Source organism: Chinchilla lanigera, unplaced genomic scaffold (genome assembly GCF_000276665.1).
Source record: "Chinchilla lanigera isolate Chin_1 unplaced genomic scaffold, ChiLan1.0 scaffold00010, whole genome shotgun sequence".
Lineage (NCBI taxonomy): Eukaryota > Metazoa > Chordata > Mammalia > Rodentia > Chinchillidae > Chinchilla > Chinchilla lanigera.
The window spans coordinates 222,309-241,080 of record NW_004955411.1 but is presented as its reverse complement, the minus strand read 5'-3'; the positions used below and the strand labels follow the sequence as shown (position 1 = coordinate 241,080).

Here is an 18,772-nt window from a genome sequence, read left to right as displayed (position 1 = left end):
TAGAGTTTGGGTATGTCTATCTAGACAAATAAGTAGAATCTCCTCATGTGATAGACACTGAAACAAAGGCTTTGTTCTCAAGTCTTTAATGGATAATCCAGAAGATTCAACTGACCTCTAGCTCAGCCTGAACTGACAGTATGATATGGCTAATAATAATAATAATAAATAATAATAATAATGATAAAGCTGATGCAATCTAAGGCTGCATTTTTGAGAATTAGAACACTCAGAAAATCATGGTAGAGACCACTGTAGTATATAACTTTTACCAAATGACCTTGAGAAATTAAGGAGCATGTCTTCTTGGAGAGAACAGCTTCTGACCAACTCTGCACAGCCCCTGCCACTAGGACTCACGCTATTCCAAATATTCACAAGGATCCAAAGCCAATGAAAAAGCACTTACCTTTCCCAAATCACTGAGCCCTCATGAAATTTTATAAATTTTTCTAATATTTTAGAAATTAAAATTTGAATAGATTAGCCCAAATATGAATCTTGCATTTCAGTCAAGACCAAATGATTCTACAAGAAAACTATCATTTTGGAAGGCTAGCCTAGAATCTACCTCCTAAATAGTTTGGAATAGTTTTCTGACTTTAGCCAGGTTTATTTTCTGCCTTATGCAAATAACACATTTGTTTAACTTAGAACTTCTACAGATGATATAAAAGGCAAAGTCAACATATATTGAGTTTCTAAAGCAGGGATATGTTACAACAGAGATTGGTAAACTGACCCACAAATCGAAGTAAGAATAGTAGTTCTCTTAGTGCATGATTCTATATTCTCACAGAATTAATTTTTATCTTAAAGATGACAACTTGATAGCATCCTTTACTTCCTTTTGCTTCCCTTACTTTTATTTAAATTTAAAAGTAAGTATGACATGTTCCTTATCCCAGGGAACAGCTGAAGTTTAACAAAGTTTATTACAAGCATTTTGCAAAGAAAAATTCACAGGTGCCCCAATTAGTGCAAATATCAAACAGACAGGAAACTTGGTGAGTGGCATCTTCTACTCTAACTGCAGACGCTCAGGGCTCGGGGTCGCTGCCCTGGGCACCACATGCCCCAGGAAGCTGTAAGTGTTCCTGGGTGGTCCCCGAGACACGCAAAGAGGAGAGGGACCAGCCGAAGGGGAATTCGGGGCTTTTCTCTTGCTTAAACCGGATCCATTTTATTTTAGCTGTTTCATATGCTGAGCTTTTGCCTGTGATTACACTATTACAAGTGACTAAAATTGTCACAGGAGCTGTGAAAGGTCCCTGTGACCGCGGAAGTTCTCGAGCTTTCCACTTCTTCATGTTTACCTTAGATCCTGTCGCGCCAGCTTGACCTGGTGGGCCGCGGTTTCCCATCAAACCCTACAATTTGAAGTTGGAATTTCAGCAGCAGTTCACGGAAGAATACAAAATTATTGTATCTACAGTGGCATTTCAGTTTACAAAGTTAATTTGTTTTATGATTTGGGGGAAGATGGCTGCGTTTGTGTTTGTGTGGGGCAGAGGGCCGTGGCCGTATTTGTCTCCCAATGGGGAGTTTGTGAAAGGACGCAAAATTTTGCCAAATTGGTTGCAAGCAGAAGCACTCACGTGCCAAGGTATTCCTGTGTTTCCAAAATAAACACTCTTATAATAATGAATGAACTGAGTAGTAATACAGTATTTGGTAAATTTCCCCACATCATCTTAACAAAGAACAGTAAAGGAATCAAAGTATGCAAGATAGAATGAAGGCTAGAAGAGCCCTTATAATTCTATTGTTCAAAAAAGAAACCAACAAAACACCAAATGAGAAAGTTGTAAAAGATGAATTTATAAAGAAAAATATATTTTCCATGTTCTTAGTTTTGTTATGAGAGCTAGGAAGTACTTTTCTTCATATATATTATTTTGATATCACGTACAATTTATATTATCTTGAACAATACTTTGAAAGAGTTATAACTTAATAAATTTTGTGACTATAATAATCTATCCTCAAGTTACAAAAGAGCTATATTTTTAACTAACCATATGATTTAAAATAAAATAACCACATGATTATGGCAAGTAGGACCTGGTTTAATTTATATTCTATTATAACTAATTATATACATATATTATATATCTAAATATTATAGTATATACTATATTTATTTCTACTTTAAGATTACATAAGCATTCTTTCTCTCTCTTTCTATATATATATACATATATACACACATATATGTAATACTTCAACAAAGAAATGTGATGTGTACAAAAGAAAATCAGAACACAATACATGATACCAGAAAACATAGTCTCAGTATGGTCATATTTAAAATATCATGTCACTACTACAATGCTTTGCTATTAACTTGGCATGATACTGTAATAACATGAAATATACTAGTTCATAGCAAGCAGATAAAATATTTAAAATCTTCAGTATATATATTATTAAAGTACAATGAACACTAACCAATAACTTTCTTTTCTGGAGACAAAGTTAGATATTTGTGACCAAATTTAATTAATTATTCTCATTCCTAAATAATTTTTAGTGATTATGAAATAGAGGAGACTATTTTGTTTTGAAGGGGAAAATTTTTTTCATTTCAATGTCCTCAAACTTAAATTCATATTAATGGCTATTTTCCTTATATACCGTTGGATGCAAAATTCGCAAACTAGTTCACTAAGCACTAGGTAAAATGTCTATTTTTAACATCTATTGTTCATAACTGAGTCACAAGTTTTCAAATATGAAAATCATGATGGGTAGTTTGATTCAAATATTAAAATCAATATCACTTCTGGCAATAAATTTAAAACATTTTTGAAATCTTGCACATGCATGATTAGATTTACATAGTTTTTAATATCAAGGAAAACAAGTAAAAAATTCATATATGTCTCCTGTACTCCTAAATTTTCTAAAATAACTCATTCACTGATTTAGAATTTTTGTATTCTTCCTCATATGAATGTATTCTTCATAAGTATAATAAGTTATAAATATTTTACAAGTAAAAAAGAGTACTCATTGAGTTTTCTACTATTTCGGTGTAGTTGGTATTCTTTTTAATGAGTATCTACTCCATTGATTTTTGTATTTATCTACAGTAAGGGGCTGTAACTTTTATTTGAATGGGCAACTTTTTGAGGGTCTGAGGAATCCTGACTCTTCTAGAAAAATGGAAATAAATATAATGTTTTAAATACAAGTGGATGAAATTTGTGTAGTTCAAAAATGTCACTGTTATATCTTGAACAGCTCTGTGAACTCCATGATACAAACTCCTTGTACATAATAACAACACTGCAAACACCCTCACAATAATGACTTTAACATACTGGCAATCCTGGGGCTCCTTTCTTTCCTACTGGTCCTGGAGGCCCAATTTCACCCTAAAAAATAAAATGCAGATCAAATTTAAAACTTCTACATTATCAATTCACTCTCAAAATTATTTTATCAAAGAACTATACAATGAAAATTCCACATCAATCACCCCCAATTTATCTGCTTTCACTTCTTTACTGCAAGAAAGAAGCAAAGTAAAACAGGAAAACCAGAAATTCAGCACCTAAAACACCTGGGTCGAGACCCCGCAGAATCAGTCCAACATTCCCGTTGTGAAACCTGTAGTGACACTTGCCATTTTACCAATGGAAGACCTAGAGGCTCAGACCCTTGGTGATACATAACAAGGAAAACAAGTAAAAAATTCATTTCTCACACAGCTTAAGAGCTATGGTAGTGAATATAGATTAGCAAATAAAATGAGAGTTAGAATAATAGAATTTAGACTATTGCTTCTGGGATTGTGACTGACTAGGTATTCTAAGGGATATTAAATTTAGAACAAAAACCCTGAAGAAAACCCCTCTGTGAGTGAGTGTTGATATTCTAAGCAGTAGGGGAAATATTCAGTGATGTCCCAGTTAAAAAATATATAATCTAGGTTGGAGCTATACATCTGAGCATTTGGTACTATGCAGAAATCATGTAAAGGTAAACATGCAGGACCCAGAAAGGGATTAGGGTACATATTCAGTTATTAGGAAATTGAACTCTGGCTAACCATAGGGAGAAAGCAGAATGCTTTAATGCCTACATCAACTCAGGATTTCAAAAGGGGGCTCAAATGATACCTATGGCTACCACAAATCAGCTCTCCACTAACCAGTTATGCCAAAACCTTCTACAAAATTGAGACGTAGCAATGAATTCACAATCAGCAGCAAAGAAACAAGAGACAGCAAGTGACAGGTCTGAGACACCATGGCAGTAACAAATTACAAATTGGTAATTAGAAATAGACAATTAGAAATATTGGTACTGTTAGAAATAGAACTATATATGATACCTACATATAAGAATTATAGATGAGACATTTAAAAGTTAAAAAATGGAAGTATAAATTATTATTGAAACTGAAAGTACAAGAAGAACAAAAACTCAAAAAGATATTGTTTTAAAAACTAGAAATAACAAAAATAAAAATATATATATAGGGTTTCACTATCTAGTCTAGACCATTATGTAACCCAGGCAGGTCTTGAACTCATGATCCTCCTGCCTCAGTCTCCTAAATGCTTTAATTAGAAATATTGCACTGTATCTAGCTTGTTTATATTTTTTAAATCAATTGATGCATTAGACACCAGGTTAAAAACAACAAAGAATGAGTAAGTAAATAGAAACTATATCCTAATAATTTAACCTGAATGGAAGACAGAATCAAAGATATGAAAATATAAAGATGTCATTAAGAGATACAGGAATTGAAACTGTGAGAAATAAAATATTCCAAAAGGAATAAACTAGAAGTAATATAGAGATAATGGCTGATATTTTTCCAGAATTAACAGAAACAATTCTAGAAAACCAGGAAGCAAACTTAATTCTTAGCCAGATGAGTAAAGAAAAATCCATAACTAGATCCTTTTTATTGAACTTACGAACACTACAAATAAAAATACTTTTTAAAAAATCCAAAAGAAAGGAATAGATCACTTATTGAACAATGATAGTTAGAATGACAACAGATTTTTAGGGTTAAACAATGAAAGTCAGAAAACAATGGAAAGAAACTACCAGTGCATTAAGAGAAAATAGTAACCCCAAGTGCCATGCTACAAAATTATCTTTTAAAACTAAGAATAAAATAAAGAAATTTGGGGGCTGGGGGTTTAGCTCAGCGGCAAAAAGCGCCTGCTTGGCAAGCGCAAGGTCGTGAGTTCGGTTCCTGGTACCGGAGAAAAACCAAAAAAAAAAAAAAATAAATAAAGAAATTTGTACTTAATTAAACACTTAAAAGTTTATTATCAAGATACTTGTATTAAAAGAATATTTTAAAATACATTCAGGAAGTAAATTTTTTTAAAATGTTAATCTCAGAGCACAACACAGAACAGTAATGAAGTAAAATAGTATACATATATATTTAAATACAAATTAATGTTACCTAAATAAAACAAAAACAATGAAAACTAACATTTTCTGAAATTATGTAATATTGAACAGGTAATGGTTACTATGAATGTTGTAAATAATGTGCTTTATGTGAAGGTAACAATTCATCACCACTTTACTCCTCCAATAAGTATATCCAGGCCCAGGTCTTTCAGATCTCATTAATACTAACCTTCTGTCCCATCAAACCTTGGTTTCCAGGAAATCCTGGAATTCCCTAAAAAAATAAAATACATGTTAATTTAAAAATTATAAACTGCATCATGAAAGAAGAATCAGCAATAACTGAAGTTAATGTGATTTGTAAATGTGCATACTTTAAGACTATGTATATATATACATACATATAGCTTGTAAACAATGTTTAATTTAAATGTTTGTTATACATACTACAACGTAACACTTTTTACAACAATCCAATTTTGTATAAGGTACCATATATGAGATTCAATATTGTATGAACATCTACTGATACTTAAAACTTTAAAAGTTTAAAAAGACAAAGCTAGGAAAAAATTAAATCTTGGTTCTTCCTTTAGGCCAACATAAATGGTAAAATAAATCAGAACTATGGTTCGGTGTATACTCATCTTTATTTTACTTATAATGAATAATGTAAGAAGGGCTGTCAAGTAATATGAATTTAGGTTTAGTACAGCAGTTCCAAAAGTTCTCACAATAGTACATCTTTAATTAGAAATTAAAGAAACTCAATAATTTCTTCCAACCTGAACCGTAAAACATCCTGGAATCTAACCACTTATGTACACTATGGCGGTCTTTTTCCTAATGACTCCCTGTTGGTGTGATCATGAAGGATATGCAGACCACACTGTGTAGACACAATTATGCACAAAATAGCACTTACACACGGCTCAATCTGAAGGCAGGAGCTCTCTAGCAAGATTCAGAGAAAATTAACGCTACCATTATCAAGTTAAGAATTAACTGGTGCATTAGGTGGTGGGAAAGCAGTCCTGTTGCCAACCATTCACTGCATTTATGCAAATGATCATTTAGTACAACAAACGGTGATGCTGCAACCAATTTTAACTTCTGGTTCATTTTTCTTAGCTACTTTTATATTCCAGCTAAAATAAATATTTTTACACATATGTATTGCCTTTCTAGCAGAAGAAGCTATTTAAAAAATAAGGAACTTGGCTCACTAAAGTATGTCCTCAAGACTTATGTACTGTCAAAGGCTTCAAAGAATAGAAATACTCTTAAATATCAGGAAATATGAGAGAGCTGCCACTCTCAAGATTAAGTATCTTTTACTACAGAATGATCTACCATTATGAATTCAAGTTCGGTCAGTCTTTACCCACACTTATATGTACATGACACAAAGGCAAAGTTCTAGTTTTAGAATCTTAACTTAGACTTCAGTTTGATTTGCCGCTTCACAACACCCTAGCAGAAAACAAAATCTGTGTTTGAGCAATTACTATCAACACAATCTAACTGAAAAGACAAGCCTTAGTAAATACATTAACTAAAGAATAATATAAAACAATATAAATTAAAAATTCAAACGAGCACAGAATATTCAACAAGCTTTCCAAAACTTAAAGCAAATCACTGTGATAAGAGTATCAAGAAAATAGACTAAGACAAATTCTATTCACAGGAAGAAAGATGCACATTTTCAAAGCAATCAATTCTCAAAAACATTGTTCAAAATAAGGCCCTAATTTAAATTGTTCAGAATAAGAGTACCCCCCATTCATGCACACGCAAAACACACCCACACATATAAATTCACTGTAAGTGTAGACTAAGTTTTGAACTTAATTAAAATGTGTCTGTAAAATATTACCAGAAGCAAGGCGGTCATATTTGTTTTATGCTGGAAAACGGGTGCAATTTTGCCAGTGTGAAGCCGCTGGCCCCAGGCCCTAAAGGAAACCTGTAGGGGCCATGACACTGTCAGCCTGAGCAGCTGAACTGCTGCCTGGAGTCTTTTATTACTCGGGCTCCGTCAGTTTTCTAGTCTGTGCCCTTCCACAATCTACGATATCGGCTGGACTGAGCCACAGACACCTCACCTGTCCTGCTGGTGCCACACCCCGCCCCAGCCTCAGCAAATCCACACCCCAGAGAACAGATGTTATGTTGGAGCACCATGTACAGCACCCTGACGTCTGCGTCCCAGGACGCCTTGAGAGCCTCTTTCCCACAGTTCACTTCCCGACTTGGCAGCATTGATTTGAATTATTCTGAGTTTGACCTGTATCAGCTCATAGCTAGAAATCTTAATATCATTTCAACTTATGATATATTAAGATAATTTTAGGGATGTTCTAAATCAGAAAAAGAAGATACACTTACTTATTGTCTATCCCCTCAAATTGTCAAAAAGTAATACATACTTCATAAATATCAAAATGAATCATAATATTTTCTATACCAAATTATGCTAAAAATTATTACTCCTTTTACAAATACCAAGTAAAGGCATATTAAGTACTACACAATATTAAAAATGGAAAACTGATTTAGATAAGCAATTCATGGCAAGCTAATAAAATAGGCAAACAGAATAAAAGACTATTAAGAACTGGAATCATTCATTACTGTATTAGTCAATAAAATTTCTCTAGATAATACTTTCCTGGACTCTCCAGACATGTACTGAAATTGACAAAAGTTTGCCGAATTTATATGAGCAGAAATATCATTTAATACCATCTTAAAGTTACCAGTTTGTTGATCCAAAAGTATTTAATAACAATTACTTCATAGAATGAACATTTTTCTGAGAAAACTATTTGATGTTTTACTTTCACTCTGCGTGGTTTTGGGTTTAAGCAACTGTGAAGATGTGTAAGACCGAAACAAGCATTTTTGTAAGAATAAATGGGCATATTTCCTCCACTTCTGTGATTGCAGTTTGGGTTTGAGGAAAAGCAGAAAGTCAACTGGAAAATTCTGCATAATATTATGGTGAAACAATGCTGACAGGAAAAAAATATTCTAGAAGAGTCTCTGTAACCATTTAAACTATTGCTGTGTAATAAATAAGTTATTACAATTAGAAACATACTTTAGAGCATAAGCTTTGGCCTGTTTCCTAGAGACTACATTATAATGAACATAATGTGTCTCCTACATATAACTTAAAACAACAAAATGTCACATTATTATTTCCAAATGAAATACAGGTATTTACCTCACTCCTACTGCTGGACTATGTTGGATCAAATCTTTTAAGCAATGTGAAATTTTCAATACACTAGATCATATACTCGAGTAATCGTTTTTATATTATACTGTTTGAGCTTCACACACAATGGGAAAGGTGTTTAATAGTACACAGTTATCAAAATATTAGTACCATATTATATATTTTCTTCTATTATTGCAAGAAGTGATTTGTTTATTCTTAGTGTGAATGAAGGAAAAAACATGTATGCTGCAAGTCTCATTCTTACTAGGTAAGTTTACAATATGATTATTTGGGAAAAGTATGAAGCAGATAAATGTAGACCCTGCAGTCAGCCACCCATACCCGAGAGGCTGATGTGTCCCAAGCCAGTTGGCCAACAAAGAAGTCTCTGCAACGCCCCCTCGCCGGAGATGGGTAAAGTAAGGAGACTTAGCTTATGGGGTCGGCACTTCTATCAGCTAACTTCACGAGTTCGTACCTTAAGTCCTTTCACAAGGGCTTACCTTAGCAGTGACATTATAATGAGTGAATTTTTATAACTGTCTTTTCATATCCTGAGTTTTGACAATTGTGAATTAGATGAATGCTCTGTGTATCCAATTTTGTCCTCTTTCTCTATTTTGACAATGACCTTTTCCTTTCGATCTTACTTTCCCTACCCTCACTGCTAAAGGCTTCCGCTGCACGCAGAGTGATCCTGGTGGTGGTGGCGCAGACAACACTTTTGCACTGCCCTTCATTTATTGTTTTCTGCCTCTTTAGGTGTGGCTGACTTTGGTCACAGAATAGTACTGCAATGCCTTTTGACTTTTAAATATATTCCATCACCATTTGCTGAAAATATGATCCAGAGCTTCAAATACACTTGCATTTGAACCCAATTTTTTTTCATTCCATTTTTTATTTCCACACTGAGTAACATTACATTATAAATGATACACAACAGATTGGTGTGTGGTCAGATAACCATGAAGAAAAGTAACTCACAATCACAGTGGCCAGACCTGAATGAAACTAATATGTAAGAACTTGCAATAAACCATTAATAAGGAAATTCCCAGTTTTACTCTAATGTTTAAGGGGAAAATATAATTTAAGAATAGTGGATAAACTTTTTCACTCCGGCCTACAGGGAAGGACATACATGGGACTAGAGATTCACTGTCAACACTTAGGGGCCACTCATGTTTACATACAGAAGAACGTGTCACCAGTTTGACATTGTAAGTTACAGAGAAAGACCAAGGCTAGCACATGAAGGAAAGAGTGTTTGCCATATGCAGTTACTTCTTCTTTTTGGTGTGTCTCCTGCACAGCTAAAGGCACTTTAACATTTTATTTTTAAATCAAGATAACCTAAACAATGCTACTATTTTGGAAACATCATTTTTCAGGAGAAGACAAAAAGATAAAAATTTTTCAAACTAAAATTACACCTGAAAACTCAGAGAAGGAAGAGGACAATCCCTCAAGGACCAGATGAAGACACTCAGGTCATGCACTATCACCTTTTGGGACACCCATGTAAATGCAGCATAGCCAAAAAGGTCTAGAAAAATAACCTGCCCCTTTATCGCAGCATGCAGACTGAAATCCACATGAAAACTACCAGTGAGTTAAAAGCAACGTGTGTGTTCCTACAGTCAGAAGCTGAAAACTGATGAAAGATAACATTCCAAAATAATACCAAAGTTGTCCTAAAATGGGCTGTGAGCTTGTCAGGGTGTGTGGATTGTACTGCATACCTGCAAACAAACTTTTGCAAAGCTCCAAGAAGAAAACTAAAACTGAGTATTTAAAAAAACTTTACAGATGACCCAGTTGCTGAAATCACAGTTATACCATTTTCTAGAGAAATCTGAAAAATGTATTTTTACAAATCTCATAGCATTAATATTATTCAAAAAAATAGTTTTAAAACATCAAGTTAGGAATAATACAAAGAATCAATGAATCAAAGAGTTGGTTCTTTGAAAGATTAAATGACTCAAATCTATGCAATTAGGAATGAAAACAGTGAAATCACAATGGACCCTGCAGAATCCAGAAGATAATTAATATCTACTTTGAGAACTTTTATTCTAATTGGATGGAGAATCCAGAAGAAATGGACAGATTCCTAGATAAATATGAATTACCAAAGCCAAATCAAGAAGATATAAAAATCCCAAATAAACCAATATTAATCAATAAAATTGAAGATGCAATTAAAATCCTATCAATAAAGAAAATCAAGAATGAAGCTAGTTTTATGAAGAAAATAAACTAATGGAAGAATTTTAATCTTAACTAATTGATATGTTAAAAAGTAAATAATTAAATATTTAAAATTATATATAATTTCATATCTTCTTTATGTCATTTATTTATAACCTATTTTTTGAGGCAGGGTCTCTTTAGTTTGTCCAGGCTGGCCTTGAACTTGCAATGAACCCGCCTCAGACCTCCCACCATGCTGAAAGGACACATATATGCCACTAGGGTTATAACATATATATTTTTGAAATAAAAAAACATATATACTATTTCATTTAAATTTTTGCACTACTTTCTGCATAACTGAGGTCATTGTGAATTTTCTTGCTTTTGTAATGTATATTCCCATTTTTTTCTCCTTAAAAACGAGGTAGACTAATAAGCATCAAAGTAAAATATTTAAAGTAAATTACATTCGTTTTCTGTTGATCAATAACTAACTGCACTTAGTGCCTTAAGGGCACACCTATTTGTCATCTCGCAGCTCGGAGGTAAGATGTCTAGCATGGTGCTCACAGGCCTAAACTGAAAGGACCTGAGGAGCTATGCTCCTTTCTGGAGTCTCTAAGAAAGAATTTATTTCCTGCTCTTTCCAGTTACTGTAAAATTGAGCGCCTTTCCATATAATACTGAGGTCATTGTGAATGACCTCAAACTTATGCAGAAAGTTTGTTTGCAGGTATGCAGACCACCACATCCTTTGGTTCATGGCCTTGATGCTCCATCTTTAAAGACAGAAGTAGTGGTCAAGCCCTTCTCAAGTATGAACAACAGGAGAGAATACAACATGGTATCGTCTAAATGCAATGAGATAGACTTTATATTCTTATGGTCTGATATGGTGAAATTTAAGCTAAAGTTCAAAATGTTTTTTCATCTGATTTTTAATTTCAAAAATGTATACATATATTTATGTATTGGTCTGTGTAATAAACATTTAGAAAGCATCTCATTACATGGATAACAGTTGTCTTGGGAATGGGATCTCGCTAAGTAAAGGCAAACTTTCTAATTTACAATATTATCATTTTTGAGTAAAGACAAATTAGATAAAAAGCAGAATAAATGATAAATACAAGTAAACATAACTAAGATATAATATATAATTGATGACAAAAGGCACACACAATTTTCTTCTCTTAACAAAATCTGAAAGAGTACCTAAAGGCTTTTTCCTCTTCACACTTATGTCATCCAAGAAACTGTATCAATTGTCAAACACTGATCTTTCAAAATAAAAATGTAAAGGTATTAAAGATTGTGGCTATCATTTAGTAAAAGAACAGAAAAATAAGAAAGGATTATACTGCAGATTCAAACATTATTGTCAGCAGGCTCCTACTACAACTCACTGCTTGGCCCTAATTGCTTAGTTTTCATGCCTCAGCAGGTAATTCTTGAAAATAATTTTCAGACATGGTTAAACACACTGTGTTGGACAAAGGCATTAATATTTTTCTAAGAAAGGACAATACTGTTCTTAAGAATCACTTTCTTTGAGACAAGAGTTAACAATTTGTCATGCATAATCTTAGCTTTGCTCAGCAGCATTTTCTTGCATCTTTTCACTGTAGTAGAAATTAAATTTTCCAGACCAGGCATAGTGATGGATGCCTGTAATCCCAGCCTTCAGGAAGCTGAGGCCAGAAGATCACTATGAGTTTGAGGACAGCCTAAACTACTTAGTGAGACCCTACCTCAAAAGAATTAAATTTTTCAAAGTAAAAATGGTAATAGATCAGCTCTATAATTTAAATTGTTCCATTTTAAAATGCTATGTAAAATTTTCTAGAAAAATTAGTAACCTAAAAATTGTGTTAAAGTTGAAGTTCTAATAAAACACACATATGTAAATGTCTAATTCCTATCTTTGTGAGGATTTATCTATCTTTCATATAAACAAGTATAATCTCCCCCAACTGCATGAGTTTTTGTTTTACAAGAGAGATTTGTTTCTGTTAAATAATAGACATATTTCAAGTAATCGCAGGGATATGTTCTGAAAAAGGTGCTCTTAGTTACTTGCTCATTGCTGAGATATGGTACCCACAACTCAGATGTTAAAAGAGGAAAAGTTGACTCTGGTTCACAGTTTACACAGCTTTCAGTTCATAGTGGGCTGGCTCCAAGGTAGGAAAGCATGGAAGAGGAGAAAGAGTTCATGGCCTGGCAGGCAAGAAGCACTGCTGGGTCAAGAGAGGAGGGATATACATCTTTCTCTCCAGGCAAAGCCCAGTGATCCACCTCTTCTCACCAGGCTTTACTTCCCAACATCACACCCAGGTATAAACTCACCAGTGAACTAACCTAGTATCACATGCCCATGATCTAGTTAGTATCACACATCTGTGACCCAGTCACTCCCAAAAGCCCCACCTATGAGCACATGAGGCTTTGGGGGAACAGCTAGACATAAGTCATAACATGTGGTGTTAGGCATTTTCATCAAGTGAACATCAGAATGTACTTACACAAGCCAGGTGGGATAACCTTCTGCACATCTAGGCTATACAGGAAAGCCCATTGCTCTGAGGCTACGCACAGCACATGCATGGACTATGTTCTACAGACAACTGCACAGCACATGCATGGACTATGTACTACAGACAACTGAACAGCACATGCATGGACTATGTACTACAGACAACTGTATAGCACACTCATGGACTAATTACTGTAGACAACTTAACACAATGTAAGTACTTGTGTATCTAAACATAGGTAAAAGGTATAGTAAAAATATGGTATAAAAAATCTCCACTTACACCATGACTGGAGCTTGCAGGACTGGAAGTTACTTTGCAAGCCTCACTGACTTACTAGGGTATGAATGTGAAGGTCTAGAACATTAATGTGCACTGCTGCTGACTTTATATACACTGCTGTCTTAGTTACTTCCTTGTTGCTAGGAAAAAACACCCAACACCCCAAAGTTAAAGGAGGAATGGATTATTTTAGATCACAGTCTGTAGACGTTTCAGTCCATAGTGGTCCGGCTCTAAGGTAGGGCAGCACGGCAGAGAGGCATGACAGAGGAGAAATAGCCCATGGCAGGGCAGGCAGCAAGAGGCAGCAGCAGTGAGCTTTTCTTTCCCTTTTTATTCCATTCAGCTATGAGCCTCTTGGTTGGTGCCACTCACACCCAGGGTGGGTCTTATGCTTTCAGTGAGTCCAACCCACACACAAAACTATACCAATCTGATCAGTGAACTAATCCAGTTATCATATCCATGGTCCTGTATCACACACATGATTCAGTATTACACGTCTATGACCCAACCACCTCACAAAATCCCTATGTGGGAGCTCAGGAAGCATTGGGGGACATTTTAGGTACAAACTGTAACAACTTTATGCTTACACTACACTGTTTATAAATAATAAATTAATCTTGGCTGGGTATAACTTTCTAATTTATAAATTTTTTGAGCTTTTTATTCTTTTATAAAAATGCTTAGTTTAAAATACAAACACGTTATAGATGTACAGAAGTACTTTAATTCTTTATTTTACACCCATTTTTCTATTGTCAAAATAGTACAACTTTTACTACTTTTCAAATTTCTTTGTTCAAAGTGAAGACACAGAAATACATGTTCCCCTTGGCTTCTTAACCTCAGCATCAGTGTTGTGATGTCACCACAGCCATGTCCTTAGGTGACAGAGTTTTAGCTCCATTATGATCTAACAGGAGCACTGTGGGGTGTTATACCACTGAATATTGGAAGTGTTTAACTTTCTTTTCATTTGTTCAGGGGTCACAGCTAAGACTTTGCCTTACATCTCAGAGGAGACTTGGGACTTAAACTTTTCAGTAATGCTGAAACTTGTAGGATATTGGCAACTCTTAGAGATGGAATAAATGACTTTTGTATAAAGGAATATACATGAGTCTTTGGGGTGCCGGGAGCAGAACACTGAGGTCATGACATGGCTGCTGTTGGGGACTTTTAGACAGATCTATGTTGAGAATCAAGAGCAAAGAGGCCAGCAGAATGATTTAAAATACTTCGAATTTGGCCAGAAATGAAGCTCTAGTAAAGCTGTGGACTGCCAAATAGAGAGCAGAGAAGGTCTTGATTGCTGAAAAGGAACAGGAAAACAGAAAGATGGCCTGAGTGCATTGCAAGCAGCAGCAGGATTTCATCTCTTGCAGCCTCAAACTCGCAAAAGTGAAAGATTTTGCTCTGAGAAGAAAGCCCCATAGCACCATGCGGCAGAATGGTAGCAGCATCGAGAATTTGTTCCTCAGAATTAGACTCAGAGTACCCAGCAATCCAGGCACTTGACCCCGACAGCCAAGGGAGAGGGCAGCCTGGCTGCTGCTCCAGCTGGCAGCAGACTGTGGCATCATCCATGTGGCACTGGCTTTAGGTGCATAAAAAACGTGAGACTTGTGGGGTCAGGAAGGCTCTCACACAGATTTTAGAAAAAGCCCTGGGAGGCCAGGTAGTGTGCTCCCAAGAGGACAAAGTGTGAAGCCAGAGGTGAGTGCAAAGCCAAAGGTTCAGCGGAGACCAGAGAAGTTTGGAGAAGCCAGGAACATGGATCGCCTGAGGAAAACTGCAAGGAGGGAGCAAAGTCAGCCACAGAGAGAAGCTGTGGGAGCTACACCACTGCAAATGCCATATAGTGAAGCCACTCAAGCCCTTTGGAGTTCACATCTTGACACAGGTTGTGTCAGATGCTGCATATGGAACCACAGGACTTAATGTTTGCCTGGCTGAATTTTGTACTTGTTTTGGTCCCATTCATTTGTATCCCTGTTTGTAACTATTGGGATGGCTATGTCCAGCTTGTGCCATTGAATGTTGGAAGTGTTTAACTTTTTTTTCCATTTGTACAGGGGCTCACAGCTAAGATTTTGCCTTCAATCTCAGAGGAGACATAAGACTTGGACTTTTCAGCAATGATGAAACGGTTAGGACTTTGGCAACTCTTAGAGATGCAGTAGCTGCCTTTTGCATAATGTACATGAGTTTTTGAGGCACCAGAGATAGAATGTTATGCTGTCTAAATGTCCCCACATGCACTTTTAGATGGGGCTTTTTTGGAGGCAGCAGAATCCACAAGTTGTGACTGATTCAATACTAGGATTAAGGGTGCTGGGATTAAGGGTGGGTGATTGCTGGGTCAGTGCACTGGCTGATCAGCACCACCCAAACACCAGCAGTCTGGATAAGATACAAGGGGCAGAAAGAGGCTTGTTTCCTCTTTGTTGCCCTTGTTGCTTTTCTATCTTCCACAACCATGAACTGTTGCTCCTCTGACTTGGAGCCAGCCAATTATGGATTAAAACTTTCACAAACTATTAGCTAAATAAACCTTTCCTCCTTTAACTTTGGATGTTGGTATCTTGTCTCAGCAATGAGGACAGTAACTAAGAATTGGTATTGAAAGTGGGGTCATTGGGGGCTGGGGATTTAGCTCAGCGGCACAGCACCTGCCTGGCAAGTGCGAGGTCGTGAGTTCAATTCTCAGTACCAGAAAAAAAAAAAAAAAAGAAAGTGGGGTCATTGATATGACATTTCCTGACCATGTAGTTTAAGAGTCTTGGGAATTAATTTAGAAAGGTTTTGAGAGACTAGCTGAAGAGACACCCCCGCTTTTAGGCTGTAAACTGTACAGAAGACTCTGGTCAGACGTTGGAAAATCAGAGTACTGATGGAAATGCTGCTGGTTAAGATGAAGCTGAGGATGCTTCTATTGAGAAGGGCTGCATTGGCCACTGGATCGCAGATAGTATATGTTGTGCTTTGACAGGAAATTGGTCTGCATTGTATTTGTGTTTACAGATACTGCCTGGGTGGCAGAAAAATTTCAGTGCAGTTGGGATGATGGCATGGTTCAGAGTGAAGAGCCAGTAGAATGATTTGAAGCATTTGGCCAGAGCTGTGGAGCTGTGGACTGCAAGGATGAAACAGGATAACATGGTTGTTGAGAAGGAACAGGACAATGAAAAATGACCTAAGGCCTTTTACCAGAAGGAAGGAGTATATTTAAAATGCAGATCATCCCTTGGGGAATCTCAGTATTTCCATGCCCTATTGTTAAAAGTTAATCAGAAACAAGGATTATGATTCTAATAGCTCTCTGAATATGATTTTAATGTACTTTTTTAGAGATATGTTTATAATCAGGCTATTTAGGCAAAGTACTATAGTTTTAACCTTGAATTGTGAACACTCTTTGAATATTTTGCTTTTGGTGCAGAAATGAGTGTAGTAAGAATTGTATATATGTAATTGTTATATTACTGTAAGTTTGAATAGACCAAGACACGTTAACTTTTTACAAATCTGCCAGTGGAGACTATAGTTTAAGTTGACCAGGGTGGATTATAGTAGACTAACTAATGGCCACCTTATAATACCCAGCTGAACTGAATCAGCATGGTGCTCTGTGTGGATGGACCACCTGAGGACTGTTGCCAACAGCATAAAACAGAGAACTGGAGAGGAAGATGGTGTGCTGTTGATTCTCCTCAAGAAGCTTGTTGTGATGGCTTTCCTGATATAAACTTTGCTATTCTCACTGTTGAGGAGCTCGGGTCTTTGCTGTTCCTGAGGATGGCCGCAGTTCTCTTTGGGGGACCTCCGGTCCTTACCTTGAGTGTTGCTTCCTGGCTCCAGTGCAGATCCCTCTGCCTGCTGGCCCAGATCCTTCACCCTGATGGTGCACATTTTCTAGCTTCCTCAACCGACCTTTGGGCCTTCTCAGGTCAGATGCTTGATACAGACTTGCATGAGAAATTGCTGTGGGCTCTAGGCCTCCAGTTGCACTTGTGGGGTATGGTCATGGGCTCTAGGTCTTCAGCTGGATTCATTGAGGACATTGCCATGGGATACAGGCCCTCAGCTGAATTCTTTGTGTCTCCAGTGGACAGATCTCCCACACTCTTTTGCATTTGACTCTTTGGTTGACTATTATAAGATAATCCTATAAATTAGGTGTCCTGTATTAAAACTTTGACTACAACAATACCCATTTTTCTATTTTTAAAATACTGTAGCTTTTACTACTTTTTAAACTTCTTTATTCAAAGTGAAGACATAGACAAACATGCTCCCTCGGACCACTGTGGGATGTATCGGTCCATTCTGGAATGAGATGTATGAAAGTATTCTAAATACATCAGAGATAGGGATTCCATCTGGAAATATAATTTCATATAATTGTTCTTGCAAAATTACAAATTAACTAGAAGTTATCAAAGCACACATGTACTACAAATACAACAGGCTATTGTCATGGTTTTATTTATCAATGTCACTAAACTCTATTAGTCTCTTCTACTAGGTAATTACTAGAAAGGCTGGTTGAGTTCTGCTATGCCAATGATGTTTATGTTATTTAAAATAGGAAAGAATCAAACAAATCCATGATTAAACCTAGTGGAACTTTATTAACTAACTTGTACAGACAATGATCAACATTTGCTTTATAAGGTTAAAGAATGCAGTATATTTTCACAGTTATTATAATGCCAAATATATGTATGGAGACCAAAAATTGTGGCTATTGTTTGCAAATTTAATCACTTCTATAGAAGATAAATTACACATTTACATCATTAAATTTTGATAAGGCCTATTTCAAAATTGTTCTCAATCACTAGAAGTAGCAGAGGATTGCTATAATAATTAAAACAATTAGATTTTCAAGTTGTATCATCTGAATTGCTAAAAGTAGTTTGACTTCACCCTTACAAAATGTTGTAGAAAATTTCTAAGAGCAGATATGAGTTTCACTTTAAAGTTGGTTCAGTCAACACATACCGAGGATGTGCCACTCCTGGAACCTGAAACAGGCATGGGAAAAATATTACAAATCTCTACAAAAGACTTAAAAATCTTACCATTCAACTGTAAATCAAATAATCATAAAAGAACT

At 35.7% G+C, this 18,772-nt stretch overlaps 1 protein-coding gene across 3 annotated transcripts in view; it reads right to left on the bottom strand.

Moving 5' to 3' along the window:
* Nucleotides 1-18,772, bottom strand: part of Col21a1 (collagen, type XXI, alpha 1) — a 192,346-nt gene that overhangs the window by 19,441 nt on the left and 154,133 nt on the right. For all 3 annotated transcript variants that reach the window (XM_005377582.2, XM_005377584.2, XM_005377583.1), the window contains exons 18-20: nt 5,624-5,668; nt 3,327-3,380; nt 1,317-1,370 (exon numbers count right to left, since the gene is read on the bottom strand). In XM_005377582.2, coding sequence (XP_005377639.1) covers nt 1,317-1,370; nt 3,327-3,380; nt 5,624-5,668 — 153 coding nt within the window. The remainder of the gene's footprint in view (nt 1-1,316; nt 1,371-3,326; nt 3,381-5,623; nt 5,669-18,772) is intronic.